At 51.1% G+C, this 20,262-nt stretch overlaps 2 protein-coding genes across 5 annotated transcripts; both read left to right on the top strand.

Moving 5' to 3' along the window:
- The first annotated feature begins 542 nt into the window (after nucleotides 1–542).
- On the top strand, nucleotides 543–6,725 carry si:dkey-23o4.6 (retinol dehydrogenase 13). Of its 2 annotated transcripts, XM_061794770.1 has the most exons (7): nucleotides 1,156–1,729; nucleotides 1,813–1,947; nucleotides 3,789–3,980; nucleotides 4,584–4,745; nucleotides 4,822–4,941; nucleotides 5,529–5,733; nucleotides 6,378–6,725. In XM_061794770.1, the coding sequence occupies exons 1-7, from the start codon at nucleotides 1,597–1,599 to the stop codon at nucleotides 6,481–6,483; spliced, it is 1,053 nt and encodes a 350-aa protein (XP_061650754.1). In that variant the 5' UTR covers nucleotides 1,156–1,596; the 3' UTR covers nucleotides 6,484–6,725. The 2 variants fall into 2 exon arrangements, with proteins under 2 accessions (XP_061650755.1, XP_061650754.1); XM_061794771.1 differs by lacking the exon at nucleotides 3,789–3,980 and having other exon boundaries at nucleotides 543–1,729.
- A 146-nt stretch (nucleotides 6,726–6,871) lies between these two features.
- plekho1b (pleckstrin homology domain containing, family O member 1b) lies at nucleotides 6,872–20,069 on the top strand. 3 transcript variants are annotated; one of them, XM_061794767.1, is made up of 6 exons: nucleotides 6,872–7,781; nucleotides 10,442–10,609; nucleotides 17,483–17,623; nucleotides 17,706–17,810; nucleotides 18,587–18,685; nucleotides 18,764–20,069. In XM_061794767.1, exons 1-6 carry the CDS (start codon nucleotides 7,749–7,751, stop codon nucleotides 19,349–19,351), a joined length of 1,134 nt encoding a protein of 377 aa, XP_061650751.1. In that variant the 5' UTR covers nucleotides 6,872–7,748; the 3' UTR covers nucleotides 19,352–20,069. The 3 variants fall into 3 exon arrangements, with proteins under 3 accessions (XP_061650751.1, XP_061650753.1, XP_061650752.1); XM_061794769.1 differs by lacking the exon at nucleotides 10,442–10,609; XM_061794768.1 differs by lacking the exon at nucleotides 17,483–17,623.
- The last annotated feature ends 193 nt before the right edge of the window (nucleotides 20,070–20,262 follow it).

The following is a 20,262-nucleotide window of genomic DNA, read 5'->3' as shown; positions in this document are numbered from 1 at the left end:
CTTGATTTTGTTTCAGTAATATTTGATTACTATTGGTGTGCTTTTTGGGGGGCCTTTCAGGATTTGATGCACCCGCACGGCTCGTCAGGGACAAGTGGAACAGGAGACCGCCACACAACCAACCGTGTTGCCAAAAATCCACTTAAAAAGGCTCAAAACTGTCCAGGGCAAACACAAGGCAAAGGGAATAGAGACAACATGGCGTCTGTAACCATGTGACATGGATTTAACCAATCCACGTCACATTTAACGCTGTGACATCACGACACGTCACACTGCGATTTGTCATCGTGGAATCGAAAAAGATGGAAACACAAAAACTGAATTGTCAGGAAATTATTTGAATGACTGCGATTGGACGGCGACCGGTTCAGGGTGTACATGAAGATAGATGGGATAGGCTCCGGCAGCCCGCGACCCGAGTTTTTTATTTGTTATTATTTATTTTTGTATTCGATTTTCGGCTGTTAGGTCAAGCAGAATGGAAAATCTGTATCCCTTTTTATGCCGGAACAGCTTCCGCTGTGGTTTCTTAGGATTATAATTGAGGTTAATTAAGAATCAGAGTCGAACAGAACAAAGTTTCTAGAGGGGAGAGAGAAACGAAGACAAAAGACAAAGCGCGAATTGTAAACAGGACGCGAAAAGTAAGTCGTTACTTGATGTACAACAATGAAACATGAAATATGAGGCTGCAGTGCTGCACCGCGTGAGGGAAGGACAGGAGAAGAAGCTTGCAGGACAAGGGTCGTGAACCCGGCTGTACAACTGAAGTGGGGTGGGATTGAATATGTAAATGATAAAAGTCTATAGGACGAGAGTATGAGTGAGGGGATCCACAAGCAATTTGCATATTCATGAGTCGGAGTCCCCGCGGACACATGCAAGTCTATAGACACCGACAGACGTGTCCTGGAATCGCTGTGGCCGCACCGCGCAGGCTGAGGATCGGGCGCAGGGGTCCGTCCGAGAGCAGCCCGGCGGACGGGACACGTGCCGCACCGAGGGCGTCCGAGGCGCCCCGACGACCCGACGACAGCCCCCCAGCCAACCCCACCGGCCCGCACGCCCCGTGACCCGAGCGAGGAGAAGCGGGAAAGAAAATGGATGGATGGGTGGATTATTTGACTGAAGTTGAACTGAATGACTTGATTAACTTGATTGAATTACAAATTCATTCAAGTCCAAATGTCGTTCATCGATGGTGTCTGTTTATGCAGACACCATCACTTTGAACATTGATATGAAATAATTGATGTATACACAATAGACACAAGCTGTCCTCTTTGACAGGAAGTCATGTGTTCAGTGTGCGTGCGTGTGCTTTTTAATCCGATCTAATCAGATTTAATGTAGCCCCGCCCCCTCCTTTTCCATCCTGGCTCACTGGCCTGCACAGCAGAACGCAGCAGTCTGTGGACCAGAACACCGCGGCGACCGGAACTGTCGGTAGAGCACAACTCGCTGTAGACCAGAGCATTCTGGAGATCAGACCACTCCGTGGACCAGAACACTGTAGAACTGAACAGTGTTTGGAGCCGAACGCTCCGTGAATCAGAACATTCCGTGGAGTCGATCGGCGCGCGTCAGCATACCATGCCGGCCGGGCCCGGTTTCCCGGTTCTGCCGTGGCCCGCCGTCGGGGCAGAAGTCAAGGCGGAGGTTCCGGAGGGTCGGGGCGGCGTGCTGCTCCGGGGGGGTGCCCTGCTCGGAGCGGTCCTGGTCATCTGTGAGAACCGCATCACCTTCACGTGACCAAAAACCAAAAACCTTGCCTCATCTATCTATCATCTTGCGTGTGTGCGTGTGGAGGCGTGGTGATGATGCGCAGGTGGATCGGCGGCGGCGTCTGCGTCAGTGGCGAGCGGCTGGACGGGAAGACGGTGCTGGTGACGGGCGCCAACACGGGCATCGGCAAGGAGACGTGCAGAGAGTTGGCGAGGCGAGGTGAGCGGGCGACGGGGATGGCCATCTTGGGAGGGTCTTGCAGGAAGTTGTCTCTTTGTGATGACATCATCACTGGAAACAACATCGTGTAAGGTGGACACACACACACACGCTTGAAGCATCATGACATCACAGGTCAGAGTTCATGGCGAGGCTCAATAAAGCTGTTAAGATGATTACACAGATTTATACTTCCTGTTACACAGACGATGACGCATTGTTATAGCGACGTAAGCAGCGGGGCCTTGACGTACGAGTGCCCCCATTTACGCACTGTTTGAGTCACGAGCGGTCGGTCGTTTTTTTGGGGGGGGTTTTGTGTTGCGAGCTACGGTTTGAGTTATGAGCGAGCTTAGCTACAACGCCGCTCGACTGAAGTGAAAAAACAAATAAAAAAACGGCGTAGGAAAGGCGCCGCGATGCCCGAGCACGTGGGCAAGGAGAGCCACCCTGGCCGATGATTGAACGGGACGAATGCAAAATGACAACACTCGCAAGGAACTGCCGTAAGCCGCAAGTATCCGGCCAAGACCGCGCCCACTTAACTGCTGAACTGCCGTGGACGTTTCTCACGGTCAACTGGAATTCAAGCGTTCACTGCCACTGACGAATATATTCGTCACGCTCAACAAGCTCGTCTGTGAAATGCTAACTTTTGCACAATAGATCCCTGCAGATCAGCACAGCTTTTGAGGACAAGATAAAGATTAGGCCCGGGTGGGCAAACCACGACCCGCGGGCCACATCCGGCCCGTTGATCATTTCAATTGGTATAGAATGGCCGAAATCATATCAAAAATCATGACTACATTCATTTGACCTTGTTATGTAATGCCTGGTGCTTCCACCAGGTTCTGCTGTAATGCCCAGTGGTTCCACCAGGTAGCGCAGTAGGTACAGTGATACATTGACCGGACTTTGGCTGTTCTGTTTGTACTCGGCCACTGCTCTGAAGCCTTCTTCAACCATGAGTGGGCCAAAGAAAAGTGCCAAGTGTTGAAGTGCTGAATGGACGACTAAATATGTTTTCACTCAAGTCCGGTCAAAGGCTGTATGTCTAATTTGTTACGAAACCATTGCGGCTTCCGAGGAATATAACATCAGCCGTGACTTTTCTACCAAGCATGCTGATTATGCTAACAGCCAATCAAGGCAGAAAGCGATGGCTTCGGCTGAGTGGTTCAAATCGAGCTTGCGGGCTCAGCAAAACCCCTTTTTCTGACAAACTGCCATCTAAGACCCCAATCACGCAAGACCCTGAAACAGTGCCACGGGAGTTGGAGATGGAACTGATTGATCTCCAATATGATAATGTCTTCAAAGAGATGTTCAACTCTCAAACTGGATGTAAGCATCTGGTCCTGGCTTGGCCCACCTGTCAAATTTGAAAAGTCAATGTGGCCCCTGAGCCAAAAGGTTTGCCCACCCCTGGAGCTCGTCAATTGTGAAGGGAGAGTAATACCGACGCGCAAGTTTGTACGTATGCCGTAAACGGTATGTGTGGTAGAAAGCGTGCGAAAAGAGGACACGGTCCACGGCACGAATGGCCAACGGCACGTACGTACGAACGCCGCTCACAGCCGGTTTCTTAGTTGTCGTACAGAAGTGCTTATTTTGCCATCAAAAGCTCTTTAACAGTCTTGCGCTTGTTTTGTCGTCCGAGGTGTTTGCGTCAAAGTCCGTTTTTTTGTTGGTTTGAATTCAAAACGATGAATTGCATCTCGGTTCATTGGAAAGGGGACCGTGACTTTTCAGACAAGGTACCACGGTAGTACTTGCTCTTATTCAAACGAATGCTTCCTGTCTGAGCGGCCCCACCATGTGTTGTGGCGTCCGCTTAGGCGCCCGCGTGGTGATGGCGTGCCGAGACCTGTCTCGGGCCGAGCGGGCGGCGGAGGACGTCCGCCGGTCCACCGGGAACGGGAACGTGGTCGTTCGACACTTGGACCTGGCGTCGCTCTACTCGGTCCGGCAGTTCGCCAAAGACTTCGTGGACAGCGAGGACAGACTGGACGTCCTCCTCAACAACGCCGGTGGCTCTACCTGCCCGCCTGTCTGTCTACCCCATCGTCTACTTGTTTTACCCGCCCGTCCGTCCGTGTGTCTGTCTGTGTGTCTTCATGTGGCTCATTTTCATGTCATTTGCGCAATAACGCTAAAGACCTGGCCCACTGAAAATCAATTCATTTGACTGATATTATTGGCCATCATTGTTTCTGAAAAAAAACAAAATCTTTTCTTTAGGACTATTTTTCCCATTTTCAATGCCAAAATATCAGTTATTACAAATGTATAAGGACAAGAGTGTCATGGGTTTAATGAGTGCATTTATGCACTAGTATCGTCAGCGTGCGAAGGGCAACACGTCAATTGTGCAGCTCACAGCCTTTTGGATATCGGTTGCACTTGAACGAGGATGGGATGTTATTCCAGCGGGCCGCCGCATTTGCTCCGTCAGTCGGGACTGGGAATGTCTCAAATTGGAAAAAATCATCAAGAACCTTTGGAAACTCGGCTATTTCAGCATCGGAGACGTTCACCCGCATGAAAGCAAGAAAGCTTCCAAAAATGGCTCAATGAGAAAAGCGTCTTCACCGTTATGGAGCAAATGATATGAAAATGTCCCGTGTGTTCAGGCGTGATGATGTGTCCCAGATGGCTAACGGAGGATGGCTTCGAGACTCACTTTGCTGTCAATCATCTGTCTCACTTCCTTTTGACCAATCTGCTGCTCCCTAAACTCAAGAGCTCGGCCCCCAGCCGCGTGGTCACCGTGTCGTCCGTGGCCCACCGGGGAGGTGTGACCTCTGACCTCTGAGCTTCCCCTAACGCTTCCGTGATGTTTGTTGAAACCGTTTGCGTGTTTGTGTTCAGGTCACATCGACTTTTCCGATTTGTTCTTCAGCTCTCGTGCGTACAGTCCGCTGCAGAGCTACCGGCAGAGCAAGCTTGCGAATGTGCTGTTTAGCAGAGAGCTCGCGCGCCGCCTCCAAGGTTACGCACGCACGCACGCACGCACGCACGCACCACCTACGCGCATCCATTTTCTTTTTGCTTCGCACACCTGCCAAATCTTGTCTGCATTCATTTAAATACGGGAGAAGAAAGAATAACTTGCGATGACTTCAAATGGAGTGAAGTCGTCAACTCACAGAAGCTATTATGCTGAGTTAGCAGAAACCGACAGAAAAAACAGGCGTCTGCTGGAACTGACAGAAGCTAACGGAAGCTAACAGGCGCTAAAAGAAACTTTCAGGCTATCCGGGGCTGAGTGAAGGAGGGAAAAAAGTCCACGTGGGGTCGTTTCAATCAGTTTATTTTTGAAAGGGGACAACGCAATTTCATAAAACACACATGGTCGAAAAAGCCCGAATTAGCCACAAGGCTAGTTTTCATCTGCGGTCCCCTGGGCATGATGTCAAAAAGCAGTCAAATACATCTACAAGACAAAATCATACAGGATACATCATCAAAGACTTACTATACTATTAAGAGAGAATAAAGAACTTCATGATGTCGTCACACGACTAACAAACCTCTTTAGACCCCGCCCGTGGTGACCTTGTGCATTTGGCGCTCAGGTTCGGGCGTGAGTTCGTTCTGCGTGCACCCCGGCGTCATCCGGACCGAGCTGGGCCGCCACGTGGAGGGTTGGTTCCCCCTGTTGGGGGCGCTGCTGAGGCTGCCGGCGATGCTGCTCATGAAGACGCCGCGCCAGGGCAGCCAGACCAGCCTGTACTGCGCCGTCACGCCGGGACTGGAGGACCGATCGGGGAGCTACTTCAGGTGCCGGGGGTGGGGCTCGGGCTCGGGCGCCATGTCGAAGTGAAAATCATTCACTGGTTCCCTTGCCCGAATCGCTGAGTCGGGATTTTGAGCTGGAGTTGACTTAACGGGGCTGCGACGATGAATGCAGCGACGAAGTCTCACGAAATGACATCCCGTGGATTCCTATGAGGCTGCAAGTCGTGATTGTTTTCAGAATCCATTCATCTGGTGGTACATGATTGATCAATGAATGCCAAATTGACAGTTTCCGTTTCTGGTTTGGTCTGTCAGAGAATGTGGGCAAAAGGCTGGCGATTGTTTTCCAAAATCAAAGTCTGCTTTGGTGGCACTTACTGTTGAGAGGCTCAAATGGTGACGATTTGGACCATTCATCGATGATCAAAATGTGATCGTCAATTAGTCATCCATTGATTCACGATTGCGCCTACACGCGAATCGAATGTCGGCTTATCGCCGACGGAGTCTTACAGCGTAACGGGCCGTCTCGTTCACGCCTAATCGTGACTGCGGGATTTTTATACGGTGGACTGAAAAGTCAAATGCAAATTGCTTTCCGAGTGCCCGTCGGTTGTTGACAATTTTCAGGATGCATTGTGGGTGGGGGGGCACCTGGACTCACTCTTTGTTTTGGGCTTTTTCAGCGACTGCGCCCCGAAGGAGGCGGCGCCGGAGGGCCGCGACGACCAGGTGGCCGCCAGGCTGTGGACGGAGAGCGCGCGATTGGTGGGACTCCGAGACGCGTGCTGAGCTGATTCATTCGAGCCCGCCCCCGGTGGCGCTGTAGCGACGAGTGACGAGATCAAATCAAATTGTCAGATTAGCGCTCAAGATCAGGTCCTCGGTGAAAATGCGATACGATCCTACGTCAAGACAAGATCGCGAGATGCAGCAGACGGTGACGCGAGATCGCGAGATCAAAGAAGTTAGAAGATCAAAGATTTGTTGTCAAGGTGACAAAATCAACAAATAAAATGACGATTTGCGAGCGATACGTTTGCAATTTTGCCCGATTGTGACGTCACGCGCCGGCCGGCAGCTCACTTACATAACTCCGCCGCCCGCCCACACGGTAGCCGGGCCGGGTGAAGATCCAGAACCATTTTCGAGTCGCCGTCAGACGACACCGTGTGAAACACTCACGTCTCAGTCGAAAGGTAAGCGGAGCTGCACTGGTCCCGTTAGCTTCCGACAAGCGCTACGAACTCGATAGCTCACCGAAGTGGATGAAGCGCTGCCCCCGCCGAGGAAAACCGAGTGTGCTGGACGACCGCCCCGAGCTCCGCCCGTAGTTGTCATGGTAACACAAGCCGTACTCGCCATTGGCCCGAGAGTATAGGGGGTGGCCAACAAAAACACAGAAAACATCTGGAGTAGACAAAGAATGTATCTCTATTTGAATGTTACAAGATCGCCGCAATCTTCGCGTTTCAAAAGACGTTTTGAAAAAAAGACAAAGAAGATACTCGTGATTGACTTTCCAAAGCCAGAGGGGGCCGCAGAAGGGAGCTAAAGAGCCGCAAGCGCCCCCTCAAAACTAGCTCCTAGTCACTGAAAATTCTATTGAAAACTGATCACGTGGAACCTTTCCTCAATTGTTCATCCATCCGTCCATTTTCTTCACCGGCTGTCAGCCAATCGCAGTCCTTCATTTTCTTCTTCTTCTTTTTCGGAGGGTGTTTTATGTCTTTGACAGAAACCACACACAAGGTTCATATTTAGATTCACTACGCCAACTTTTAAGGGAGGAGCTTTGGTAGACACAAGATGGCGCTGCAAGGCTGCCGAGGAGCCGCTGAGCCAGCAGGGGGTCCGGGGGGTGGGGCTTGAGAGTAACCGGACCCCGAGTGCCGCGGCCGCAGCTGTCCGCTCACGAGACGCCAACAGACGGCGGGCGGAGGTTCGGCGGAGTGTTCGGGGCTCCGTGGCCCAACTGGAGGCGCTTTGAGGCGGACGGACGCCGACCAAGACGACAGAACGAAACAACAACAACAACGACGACGAAGAAGAAGAGAATGAAGAAGAGGCAATACTGCGACACTCGCACGGTGAGGAAGCGCGCGCACACAACGAAACGAAGAGAAACAAAAGATGCAAAAACAAGATGACTTCGCGGCCTTTACTTTGAAAGCAAGCAACTTACCGGTTGGCTTCTGCCTTTCAAAATAAAACATTGCCAGTGCAACGAGAGAGAGGAACTTTTTGGAGGTCGAAAAATGACCACACGACAAAAACACGTTTTGTGTCTGCAATGCTGTATTGTGTGTAATTATGATACACAATAAGTGTGCAATACAGTCAGCATCTCAGGCCGAGGAAGCGTCTAAACGGCTGGCCCGGGGGCCAGATCCGGCCCACCGCGTCATTTGATGTGGCCCGCGGGAGTGTGCGTCGACTTTGTGTTTCTTGCTAAAATACCAAAATTGCAAATGGGCTTCACTTTGACAAATATTGACATATTGCTAGCATTTTTGGCGACCAACCCCCCTTTTCAAATAAAACTGATGCCGACTGTAGTTGAACAGGCAGTTTTGACTGGCTTCTGATTTCAAAAGTAATGATCCATTCATTTTTGTCGATGTACTAATGTGAGGCAATCGGCCATAACGGCCCTCCGAGTGGAACCGTAACGGCGATGTGGCCCGCGACATAAATGGGTTTGACGCCCCCTGGTTCGCACGATCGAGAGGGCCAAAATACACTTTTGTCTTTTTGCAGTTGTTCTTTTATTTTGGATTCATTTACAGTCATCGCTTGCTTTATTGTAAAAACAATTTGATATTTTCATGTATTTCATTTTCAAATAGAAACAACATCTATCGAGCTAAATGAATGTCTATCTGCTGGCGTTTACGACTTTGAAACTTTGCTTTTTTGAAAAAGATCCTTCCTCCCCTAGCTTCTTTGCTCCCAATGTATTTGCGGCTTCCGTTTTTTGGGGGGAGAGAAAACCAAAAAAAAGACATTTGACCCATAAGAGAATCTTTGAAGAGAATCTTGCTCCGTCCCGTTTGAGCGCTTCGGCACATCTGCGCACAGGCCCGAGGACTCGAGTTTGCACGTTGTCCCCGGTTTTCTCCGGGTTCCACGCTTTCCTCCCACATTCCCAAAACACGCACGCCCGCTCGATTGACGACTGTAACTGGTCTAAGTGATCGCTTGTCTACACGTGGCTTGCGACCAGTTCAGGGAGTAGCCGCCTGTCGGCCCACGTGCGCAACTTTTTGTAATGTGACCAAGTTTTATCTTGCCTGTTTTCAATGAAGTGTTCAGCACTTTGGCCAATTGTTGTTTTTAAATCCACTCTATAAATAAATCTGTATTGGATTAGTTTGAATCTATTTTTTGTTAAAATAATTCAACAGCGGCAGCAAAAAACATGTAATAATACATTTAGCCGACATTTATATAGGCTAAATGTATCTGCATCTATCGCCATCCATCCATCCATCTTCTACCGCTTATCCGAGGTCAGGTCGCGGGGGCAGTAGCTTTAGCAGGGTCGCCCAGACTTCCCTCTCCCCAGCCACTTCGTCCAGCTCTTCCGGGGGGATCCCGAGGCGTTCCCGGGGTCTCCTCCCGGTGGGACGTGCCCGGAACACCTCACCGGGGAGGCGTCCGAATCTGATGCCCCGGCCACCTCCTCTGAGCAGCGGCTCTCCTCTGAGATCCTCCCGGATGACCGAGCTTCTCACCCGTTCTCTAAGGGAGAGCCCGGACACCCCGCGGAGGAAACTCATTTCGGCCGCTCGTATCCGGGATCTCGTTCTTTGGGTCACGACCCGCAGCTCGTGACCATAGGTGAGGGGAGGAACGTAGATCGACCGGTAAATCGAAAGCTTCGCCTTTCGGCTTAGTTCCTTCTTTACCGCAACGGATCGATACAAAGTCCGCATCACCGCAGACGGCGCACCGATCCGCCTGTCGATCTCCCGTTCCATTCTTCGCTCACTCGCGAGCAAGACCCCGAGATACTTGAACTCCTCCACTTGGGGCAGGATCTCATCCCCGACCCGGAGAGGGCACGCCACCCTTTTCCGACCGAGGACCGCGGTCTCAGATTTGGAGGTGCCGATTCTCATCCCGGCCGCTTCGCACTCGGCTGCGAACCGCTCCAATGAGAGTCGGAGGTCGCGACTTGATGAAGCCAACGGAAGCACGTCATCTGCAAAAAGCAGAGATGCAATACTGAGGCCACCGAACCGGACCCCCTCTACGCCGAGAAATTCTGTCCATCAAAGTTATCAACAGAATCGGTCATCTATCGATCTATCGATCTATCACATCTATCTCACACAATATTGGAAAACCCTGCGATATGGCTGTTGATGATTGTGAAATCAATATTGAGGATTTTTGGAATGCGGCAAAATAAGTAGGCTGCATGTATTCTCCCAGAGTTCAGACGTGTTATTCAAAGCTCGCTCGTTGTTTTCGTCCTCGTTCATCTCCTCCTCTCCCGCGTCTGCCATCCGTCCTCCGCTCTAGCCAATAGGAGACCGGTATGTAGGGAGGCGGACGGCATTCAAGGTGGCATCTGATTGGTCGAACTCAGATCGACGCCACCCGCGTGCAAGCGAGCACGCGAGACCGTATGCGGATTCATCGATTGCACGTCTTTGCGATACACATATTGCACGTGGCATTATCACGATTACGATATGATGCGATATATTGCGCGGCCCTAATGTACACTACGACAATACAGGAGGCGGAGGCGGCGTCCATTTTGTCAGGTCAACCGGGCCACGCGGCGGACAAAGCGGACAAGGCGGGCTGGCTGCGAAGGTTCTGCGGCAAAGGGATGTTCCGGGAGATCTGGAAGAACCGCTTCGTGATCCTCAAAGACCAACAGCTGATGGTCTGCGAGAAGGAGGTGGGTCCCGGCAGGTCAGGGGGCGGGGCCTGCACGCGAAAGACACCCGTCACCTCGGAACATCACACTTAGGCCCGGCGCGCACACCGAGACCATCGGGCTGCTTTTGTCTCGATTCTGCCCCTTCCCGACAGTGGTTCTCCAACTTTTGACACCCAAGTACCACCCCCAAAACCACCATCATGGCCAAGATTAAAACACAGTAACAAGTACTAGGCGCAAGTGTCCACCAAAAACAGGTAGTCGTAGTTAATAGTACTGTAAGACGCTGACATACTGCGCTATTTGAACATCAACACTGCTCTTCAATTCAGGAAGATCCAAATAAACTGTATTCAAATAATGATTCCATTCAAATGTATTTCACATAAAAGTTCAACAAAAATCTTAGCTAAATCAATGTTCAAGATGGCGCTCACCTGAGTTTTCGAGTTTTCTCGATGTTTTTGTGTTTTTGGTTCGTCTTTGGAGACGTCACGTGACTTACTTCCACAAGGGAAGACTTTCCGAACGTTACGGAGGCGAGTCCCGACTTTCGTTTAGCAACTTTCACGACCCCGCAAAGTTTTTTTTACTCACTAGCGGAACGACTGCACTCCACGACGCACGGAAGGGGGCGAAGGCGACGCTACGGACGAAAGCGTGCTGGAGTGCAGGTCAAGCTCCGAAGGAGAGGGTCTCGAATGCCGCTCCCATCGTTTCGCTCTCGACCTGACAAAATGGGCGAGCTTTATCTTCTCGCAAAGACCAGTGAAGACTTTGCACGTTCTGCCACCCTCTGCTTCAGGGAGCCTTGGCTTAGTGAACGCATCCCCGACGGCGCCGTACCGCTGCCTGGCTTCCGACGTCACGGGGAGCTATCGGGGAAAACGAAAGGTGGCGGGATACGCTTCGGCATTACTGAAAAATGGTGTACCGACGTCACGGAGCTCAGCACACACAGTAGACCGCTGTTTTTGAACTGTTAAGTCATTCTACTCGCCGTGAGAGTTTGCTTCATTCATAGTCGCCGGTGTTTACATTCCCCCTCACGCCGCACTGCAAACGACCTTGGAAAAAAAAGCCCCCAGATTCAGCGCTCGTTATTCTTGGGGACTTAAACAAAGCAAAACTCAACCACAAACTCCCTAAACACAAGCTTCACATTGACTGTCCCACCAGGAAAAACAACATTCAAGACCACTGCTATACCACGCGGAACTCCTCGTACCGTGCTGGTCCCCGTGCAGATTTGGGCTTGTCCGATCACTGTTTCATTCACTTAATTCCAACACAAAGGCACAGACTTAAATGTGCCAAGCTCGTGGTGAAAAGAGTGAAGAAGTGGATCAAAGACGCAAAGACGGAACCGATTGGCGGGTCTTTGAAACTTCAACTGGCAGCCTGGATGAATTTACGGACAGTGTCACATCCTAAACCGGTTTCTGTGAAGATTTGTGTTTACCGACAAAAGACATTTTGCATGTTCATTAACAACAAACCGTGGTTCACTGCCAACTTTTCAGGCTAAAGACGACGCCTATCGGAGTGGGGACAGAACCCTGTACAGTTGGGCCAGAAACCAGCTGACAAAGGAAATTAATATTGCCAAAGGAAATGATGCATTATGGCTAATGACTCTTAAGTCAGACTGGCGTGGTCTCCAATCGCTAACCAACTACAAGCGATCATCCGCCCAAGCGGAGAAAAATAAAGTACTAGCTGACGACTTGAACACCTTCTACTGCAGATTTCAAAAGGACACGTTCACATCCCACACCCGCCCAGCCGCACCACCGACGACCACCATCACTCCTCTGACTCCAGCTCGCTCCAGTCTTCACACAGATCTTCAATAGATCTCTGGAACTGTGTGAAGTACCATCCTGTTTCAAACGCTCCACTGTCATCCCAGCCTCCAAGAAACCTGAAATCTCGCTTTTGAATGACTACAGGCCTGGATCTACAGCTTCCTGATGGGCAGGAGGCAGCAAGTGAGACTGGGGGACACCACCTCATCCACACGCACCACAACCATTGGGGCCCACCAAGGATGTGTCCTCTCTCCGCTGCTCCTCTCTCTCTACACAAACGACTGCACCCGGCTGTCAAACTCCAGAAGTTTGCAGATGACACCACAGTCATCGGCCTTATCAAAGATGGTGACGAGTCTGCGTATCGACAGGAAGCGGAGCGGCCGGAGCTGCGGTGCGGCCGACGCAACCTGGAGCTGAACACGCTCAAGACTGTAGGGATGATCGTGGACTTCACGACGCATCCTTGGCCAGAGCTGCCCCTCACACTGTCCAACTGCCCTGTGTCAACCATCAATAGCTTCAAGTTCCTACGAATTAGTCTCTCAGTACCTCAAGTGGGAGACCAACAAAAAAGGCCCAGCAGAGGATGTAGTTCCTGCGGCTTCTGAGGAAGCACGGCCTGCCACGGGAGCTGTTGAGGCAGTTCTACACAGTGGTCGTCAGTCCTGTGTTCATCCATCACAGTCTGGTTTGGTGCTGCCCCCAAAAAAGACCACCTCCGACTGCAACAGACAGTCAGGACTGCCGAAAAAGTTGGCGATTTTGCACATCTCTGTTGAGACACTACGACATTATTCGTGCGCTCACTGTGGTAGTCTCGTGAAATCTGTTGTTGACCAATACTGGCCACTCATGTCCTTGACGTATATTCTAGATGACCGCACTACTGGTTACTTTCAACTGCTCTAAATTCCTTGAGCACTGCGTCATTTGTACAATTGTCATTTCATTGTATGAGCATGACCCCATTACCAGTAGCCCTTCGTTGCTCAGTGACTCTCCGCAGTGCGCTTTTGTGTCTCCAAAGGTTTTTTTGTCACAATGGCTGTCTGTTGTCGTCCTTGAGCGGCTCCAACTATCGGAGACAAATCCCTTGTGTGTTTTTTTGACATACTTAGCAAATAAAGATGATTCTGATGCCCAAAACAAACAGCTGTAAAAGATTCAATTAAAGTGTATTGTACTTAAAAGATCGCTCCAACTGAGCTGTATTGAACAAATGTTGTTTTTTTTGTAAAGTTGAATCCACTGTAACAAGATGTCGTTTTGAACATAGTAATTATTTCACGTACCGCTAGAGGGAGCCCGCATACCACTAGTGATACTTGTACCACACTTTGAGAACCACTGTCTTATAAGATGGTCCTATGAGATCCTTCGGTGTGAGGTGTGTTAAGTGTGAATTCTCAGGAACTAGCAGCCGTGAATCAAGACAAGCCCGTCCTACCTGATGTTGGTGGGTTCTGCAGACTGCAAGAACTGTATTACAAAATACAAGTCTTTTTTTCTTGTTGTTTTATTTATTTTGGATTTTTTTGGGCACATCGCCATTTACCAACACGCCTACCTCCGGTCACTTGGGAAACACTCGGCAAACATCGGCGCAACATCAGCTAGCGTTTCCTTTTCTTGGTTTTTGTTAGATCACGTGTCACGTTACGATGGTATAACCCAGAAGCAAGCGGAGGCTGAGAGGGTTGTGGTGAAAAGTTTATTGGAGGAGAACGATCAAGGTGGATTCCAGGGGCGTCTTGGCAGGTCGTCGGAACAGGGAACGTGCGGCAGATGGCGCAGAGTGACTTTGCGGGATTCCGTCTGTAGTGGAAGGTCACGGGAGGAAAGCCAAACGGTTTGACCCACTTTGTACTCAGGCGTAGGGGAGCGACGAAGGTCCGCGAGCCGTTTATTTTTGTCCGGGGATCAGATTAAGGACCCTCTTGAGGTGATCCCTCACCGCGGGAACCGCCACCGCCTGCTCCTGTTCCCTAAATAATGGAGGTTGGAAACCGTAGCAAGCCATGAACGGGGGCATACCTGTGGCAGAGCTGGTGAGTGAGTTGTGTGCGTACTCAATCCACGGGAGTAATGAGCTCCAGGAGGTGGGGTTGCGGGCGGCACCGCTTTACAGAACTCCTTACGGAGGTAAGCAAGATTTCTTTGATCAGCCCAGATAATAAACGGTAATTCAGTCCCCTCCAGGAGGTCATTGATGAAGGTTTGGATGTCAGCGGGGGCGTTGGTTAATCCGAACGGCATGACTTGGTATTCGAAGTGTCCGAGAGGGGTATTGAAAGCAGTTTTCCATTCATCCCCTTCTCGGATACGGATGAGGTGGTGAGCATTTCGTAGGTCCGATTTGGTGAATATTTGGGCGTCACAGAGGGGTTCAAATGAGGGGTAGTGGTGATTTATTTTTCACGATACAGGGGTGGAGAGCGCTGTTTTCTTCTCAACAAAAAAAGAAGTCGGCCCCTACTGGAGACGAGGAAGGACGAATGAGTCCGGAAGCCAGAGAGTCATGGCTATAATCCTCCATAGCCTTTTTCTCAGGGCGGGAAAGGTTAAAGAGACGGCCGGAGGGAAGTGGGGTCCCCGGCAGCAGATTAACTGCGGAGACGTGTGTGGGGGGGGGGGGGTAGAGAAATAGCCAGGTCTTTGCTGGAAACAGGGGCGAGATCATGATATTCCTCAGGTACTCGGGAGAGGTCAACTGGTGTGGCAGGTGGTGGTGGTTTACAGGAGGGCGGTATGGCACAAAGCAGGCAGTGTGAATGGCAATGAGGGCTCCATCCAGTGATTGACAAGTGTGTCCAGTCTATGGCGGGGTTATGTTTCTTTAGGACTAGTGGGGTCTCAGGAGAAGGGATGACAAAAAGGGTGACCAGGAATAAGCGGGGTGAATGGAACCGTTTGGTGGGTGACTCGCCCATCCAGGGCTGTGACCGTTTGGGGAAACGGGAGTGGTTGGAGCTGATGTGCCAATCCTTCATGAACGAAGTTATCGTCCGCTTCGGAATCAATGAGGGCAGCTATGGACGTGTTGTGAGCGGGACCAAAAATGCAAGCGGCGGAACGGTCATACGGGAAGTAGAGCTTGGGGGTGTAGTGGTTTGGCTCACCACGCCGCTCTCGGGTCGTGGTGAGCCTGGTCTTTTGGGCGCAAGGGGCATGTGGCAATGAAGTGACCGGACTTACCGCAATAACTGCATAGTTGCTGGGTGAAATGGCGCTGACGTTCCTGAGGATCTAGTCTAGTCTTACTGAGTTGCATGGGCGAGGTGCAGAAGGCGGGTGAGGTGCTAGCGTTGCAGTGCCCATAGCGGGAATGTTTTTACGAACACTAGCCCCCCTCTCTCGTGCTCTTTCCCGCAACCGGTTGTCTAGGCAAGTGGCTAGTGAAATGAATTCTTCCAGCGAGGAGGGCTCGTCCTTAAGCTGCTCTGAAAGTCCGTTACGGAAAATCCCCCTCGGTGCGGCGTCATCCCACCCGCGAGTATGCTAAACTCTATGGAATATGTAGCAGCAGCAGCAGAACCAGCGCCCTGAGTGAGGGTAAAGAGACGATGGGTGGCTTATCTGCCCTGGACGGGGTGTTCAAAGACCTTTTTTCATTCGGCAGAAAAGGAGTGGAATGACGTGAGTAGCGGGGTTGTGAGAGTTGTGCCGTACTGCGGTTGCCCATTTCGCTGCTTTGCCGCGTAACAGGTTGGTGATGAAAGTGGCTTTGGATTGTTCGCAGGCATAGCTTAACGGTTATAAGTTGAAGACCAGAGAGCAATTTAGGGGAAATGGGCTGCAAGCTCCTCAATCCCCTGAGTAGGGTGAGGCTCGTTGTGCAGAAAGCGGGACGCCTCGGAGGCGAAAGGTTTAATGGAGGAGAGCGGTCAAGGTGGATTGCTGGGGCGTATCGGCAGGTCGTCGGAACGGGGAACGTCCGGCAGGCGGATGGCTTGGCGGCGTGGTGGACGGGGTCACGACGGCGAGGAACACGGAAGGAGCGCTGAGGAGAAGGAAAAACACAGAGGTCGGAGGTTAAGGCAAGACTGGGGTCGCTTACGTGCAAGTTTGAGAGCCCTTGTACCACAGGAGACCGATAATACTCTGGCGAGAGTTTCCGGGATCAGGCAGGCTTTGATGAGGGCTGATTGACGAGAGCGCGAGAAGCGCGAGGCGCCACCCGAGCTGCAACAAGAGAACTGCAGGGCACAGCTCATGACATCACGCGAGATTTTCTGCCTCGGACGACTCGATTCTGAACTGTGGGTCGAGATCATCGGGGCACAACACGCACAACACGACTAAAACTGTGAAATGCGTGATTTCGGATCTTCATGAGTGGGGTGTGAAACAGATGTGTGCCGGCGGGTCTTACACAAACACATTAACACTATACAGACCGTTTGTCAGTTGGAAAGCGAAACACTTTTCTGTGGGAGGGTCACATTTCACAGAGCACACAGGCACATGTGAGGGGGCGTGTGCTGAGTTTCGAGGCGCTCAATAATGGATGCCGTTTCCATGATGATAAACCTGCTAAACCTTGACTCCGTGTGCGCTTGCTGGATGGACTACAACGCGAGCAATGCTAACTTGTATGAGAGAGAAATAGACGTAAATACATTTTCCGATCAATACAAATCCACGGCGGGAGGGACGGTGCGCGCCTGGTTAGCACATCTCCCTCACCGTTGTGAGGTTGCAGGTTCAAATCCGTCCTCGCCTGTGTGGAGTTTGCATGTTCTCCCCGTGCCTGCGTGGCTTTTCTCCGGGTACTCCGGTTTCCTCCCGCATTCCCAAAACATGCACGGTAGGTTAAGTGAAGACTCTAAATTGACCGTAGGTGTGAATGTGAGTGCAAACGGTCGTTTGTTTGTATGTGCCCTGCGATTGGCTGGCAACCGGTTCAGGGTGTACCCCGCCACCTGCCCGCACTTAGCTGGGATGGGCTCCGGCACGCCCGCGACCCGCGTGACAAGTGGTGTAAAAAATGGATGCATGGATGGATACAAATCCATCTGCGTCCTTCTGCGCCCGTTCGGCGTTGGTGAGCGGCCGGCTTGTGTTGTGTGTGTCGCAGGGTCACGCAGGTGCTGACGAGGTTTTGGACTTGAGCCACTTCGGCAGCTGCGACGACGTCAAGAACCACAAAAAGAAAAGTCGTAGCAAAAAGAATCACAGCAAGTTTACACTTCAACCATGTACACGCGCGCACAACACGGTACCCACACTTTCTTTTTTAACCGTACGTCAAGGGACCATCGCCACGTCATGTAAATGTGGTGTGTGTGTGTGTGTTTTAGGTTGTTAACATTCTGTTCCTGGCAGTGAGTCCTGAGGACAAAGAGTCGTGGATACACGTGCTCAATGTCGCCATTACGAGAGCCAAGAACAAAATCCTGGACCAGGTAGTAGCAGTACCCTGCTAGTAGTAGTCACAGAAGCAGTAGTGGAGCTAGTAGTAGTGTGTCGTCGACGGCTAGTCCTAAGGAAAGCAAGCAGGACGAGCGCTTGACTCATCACAGAAGCTACGCTACACTATGCTAATATGCTACCCAGCGCTACAGTACACCATGCTAAAATACATCAGTGATTTTCAACTGGCGGTTCGAGGCAGGAAGTCGGAAAAATAAAAGAGTTCCTGTTGCTTCAGATCAAAGCAACCTTCATCAGCCTGGTGCACTTTCTAAAAAGAAGATCAGTGCCAAGATGAACATTTTGTGCATGCCGTTCTTTCGATCCTCTGTTTCTTTATTAACCACGTAAGCATGAGTAGTTATGTTTAAAAATAGGATTTTCATGTTTTCAAGGGCTACCTTTGAACAATACACGCTCTTTATTGTTCCGAACTTCTGTTAAGGTGACCCGCGACTTTGCGACCATAGAAAAATGCGGGTCTTAGGTGACAACAGTTGAGAAGCAGTGCGCTACACGATAGCACGCTACGCTTCACAGCGCTACGCTAATCGTACAGCATACTGTTATGCTACACTGCGCTACACATTGCTATGCTGTATGACACGACGCTAGATGATGCTATGCTACGATAAACAACGCTATGCTAAACAAGACAAGTCAATGCTACACTGCTGTAAACAACTTTACACTTTGAACTTGAAGTCAAAAAGGAAGTAGCAGTGAGTGTGTTCTGCAGCCAACAGGAAATGTGTTTTGTGCGCTGCAGGTGACAGTGGAGGAGGCTCAGCTGTGTCACCTGACCCGAGACCGAGCCCGGATCGGTCACGGCCGCCGCCCGCCTAGCCGAGGTCACCTGTTGGCTGCGGTCAGTCATCACTTCCTGCTCTGTCCGTCCTCATTTTCTGTTCTGTCTGCTACTTACTGCTCGTCCCCGTTTTTCCAGGCATCCTCCTCAGATGGGACCGTGACTTTGGATCGGATTCAGGAGGAAGACATTTCGGCGCCACACGGACTCGATGGCCGCAATCCAGAAGAAACCCCACCCGCTTGGGACCGCGTCCGGTCCGAACCCGACGGCGCACTCTTCCCCGGGGCCGCCGAAGTTTCTGGGAAGTCACAGAGTCTCCCTCGCGGGGGAGCGGCGGCTCAGCAGCGGATGCGTTCCGGTTGGACTTCCGGGTCGGGAAAAGAATCCAGGACCTCCCAGAAGAACCGCTGCGCCTCCATGGATGAGATATGCAGCCACTCGGACAAGAACCGGACCGTGCCGCCACGCTTGGACGCCTCCACGCCCGTCGACCAGCTGCACCACCTCATCAGCCTCAAGGTGGCACAGACAGAGCGGCTGCTGGCCACGACGCGGGACCGACCCGAAGGCCGAGATGGGAAACGGACTCAGTCGGTGGAGGAAATGAGAGCGGAAGCCTTCGGTCTCCTGAAGGACGCGCTTGAAGCCCTGGAGCAGGCCCGCCAGGTTCTGCAGGAGGTCAAGGAGCTGGGCAAACTCCACCACCAACTGAACCGGTCCTGAGACCGGAACTGGCACTGGCACTGGCACAGTTCCGTAACCCGAAGCCAACGCTCGGACAAACCACTTTCTTGGAACACTGGCTTTTAAGTCAGGGCGAAGAATTATGACGTCGGGTCAGGACTTGTTGACGAGAAACAGGGTACCAGTGGGATTGTGGGTCCAAAAAGAACTTCTGGTCAGGCTTTCATGGGCCATCCGGCACACCCGCTCAAATGAGAATCATAAATCACAGCAAACTGATCGATCAAAAAAAAGGAAATCAAGTAGCAACGTGACCAGTGGTCGCCATCTTTGTGGCATTTTCTCAAAAAACGTGGAACGAAGGAGCACTTCAAAGGCCTCGAAGATCCTCCAGAACAAATAAACAACCAATTGATGACTAAAGTGCATGTGAATATTCTCCTTCTCAGGCCATTGAATGGATGGGAACTGGACTGCGGACAAGCAGAGTCCACTTGCGATCCATCCAATGCACCGAGAACGACTGGAGTTTTTCTTCTCTCCAATGATGTATGTCCCTCTTGCGCTGTTTCGCTCAACCTTTTCGGGGAAGTGACACTGTTTGAGATGTTACGCTCATTTGGAAGCAGCCACTTGGGGAACCTCTCCCCCGGAATTAGCCACTTACGAGTTTAATGGTGGAGATGTTGAACTGAAACGGATAAACGAAACGGAGGATATATGTTGACAAATAATCAAGTGAGGCAGTTTGGCTCCATTTTGAAGTTTGAAGTTTTTATTTTTATCGGATTTTTTTTTTGTGTGTGTGACATGACACAAAAAACTCAATTTCTTTTAAACCCATCATCTGATTTTCAAAAATCGTTCTCAGCTTGAACTAGCCATCCCAAGCAGTTGCAGCAGCATTTCCGCAAATCTTCTCGCGTTGTTACCTCAAGATCATCTGTGCA

The sequence above is a fragment of the Phyllopteryx taeniolatus genome, chromosome 13 (assembly GCF_024500385.1).
Source record: "Phyllopteryx taeniolatus isolate TA_2022b chromosome 13, UOR_Ptae_1.2, whole genome shotgun sequence".
Classification (NCBI taxonomy): domain Eukaryota; kingdom Metazoa; phylum Chordata; class Actinopteri; order Syngnathiformes; family Syngnathidae; genus Phyllopteryx; species Phyllopteryx taeniolatus.
The sequence above is the reverse complement of the archived record's forward strand: the minus strand, read 5'-3'. Positions and strand labels throughout refer to the sequence as shown.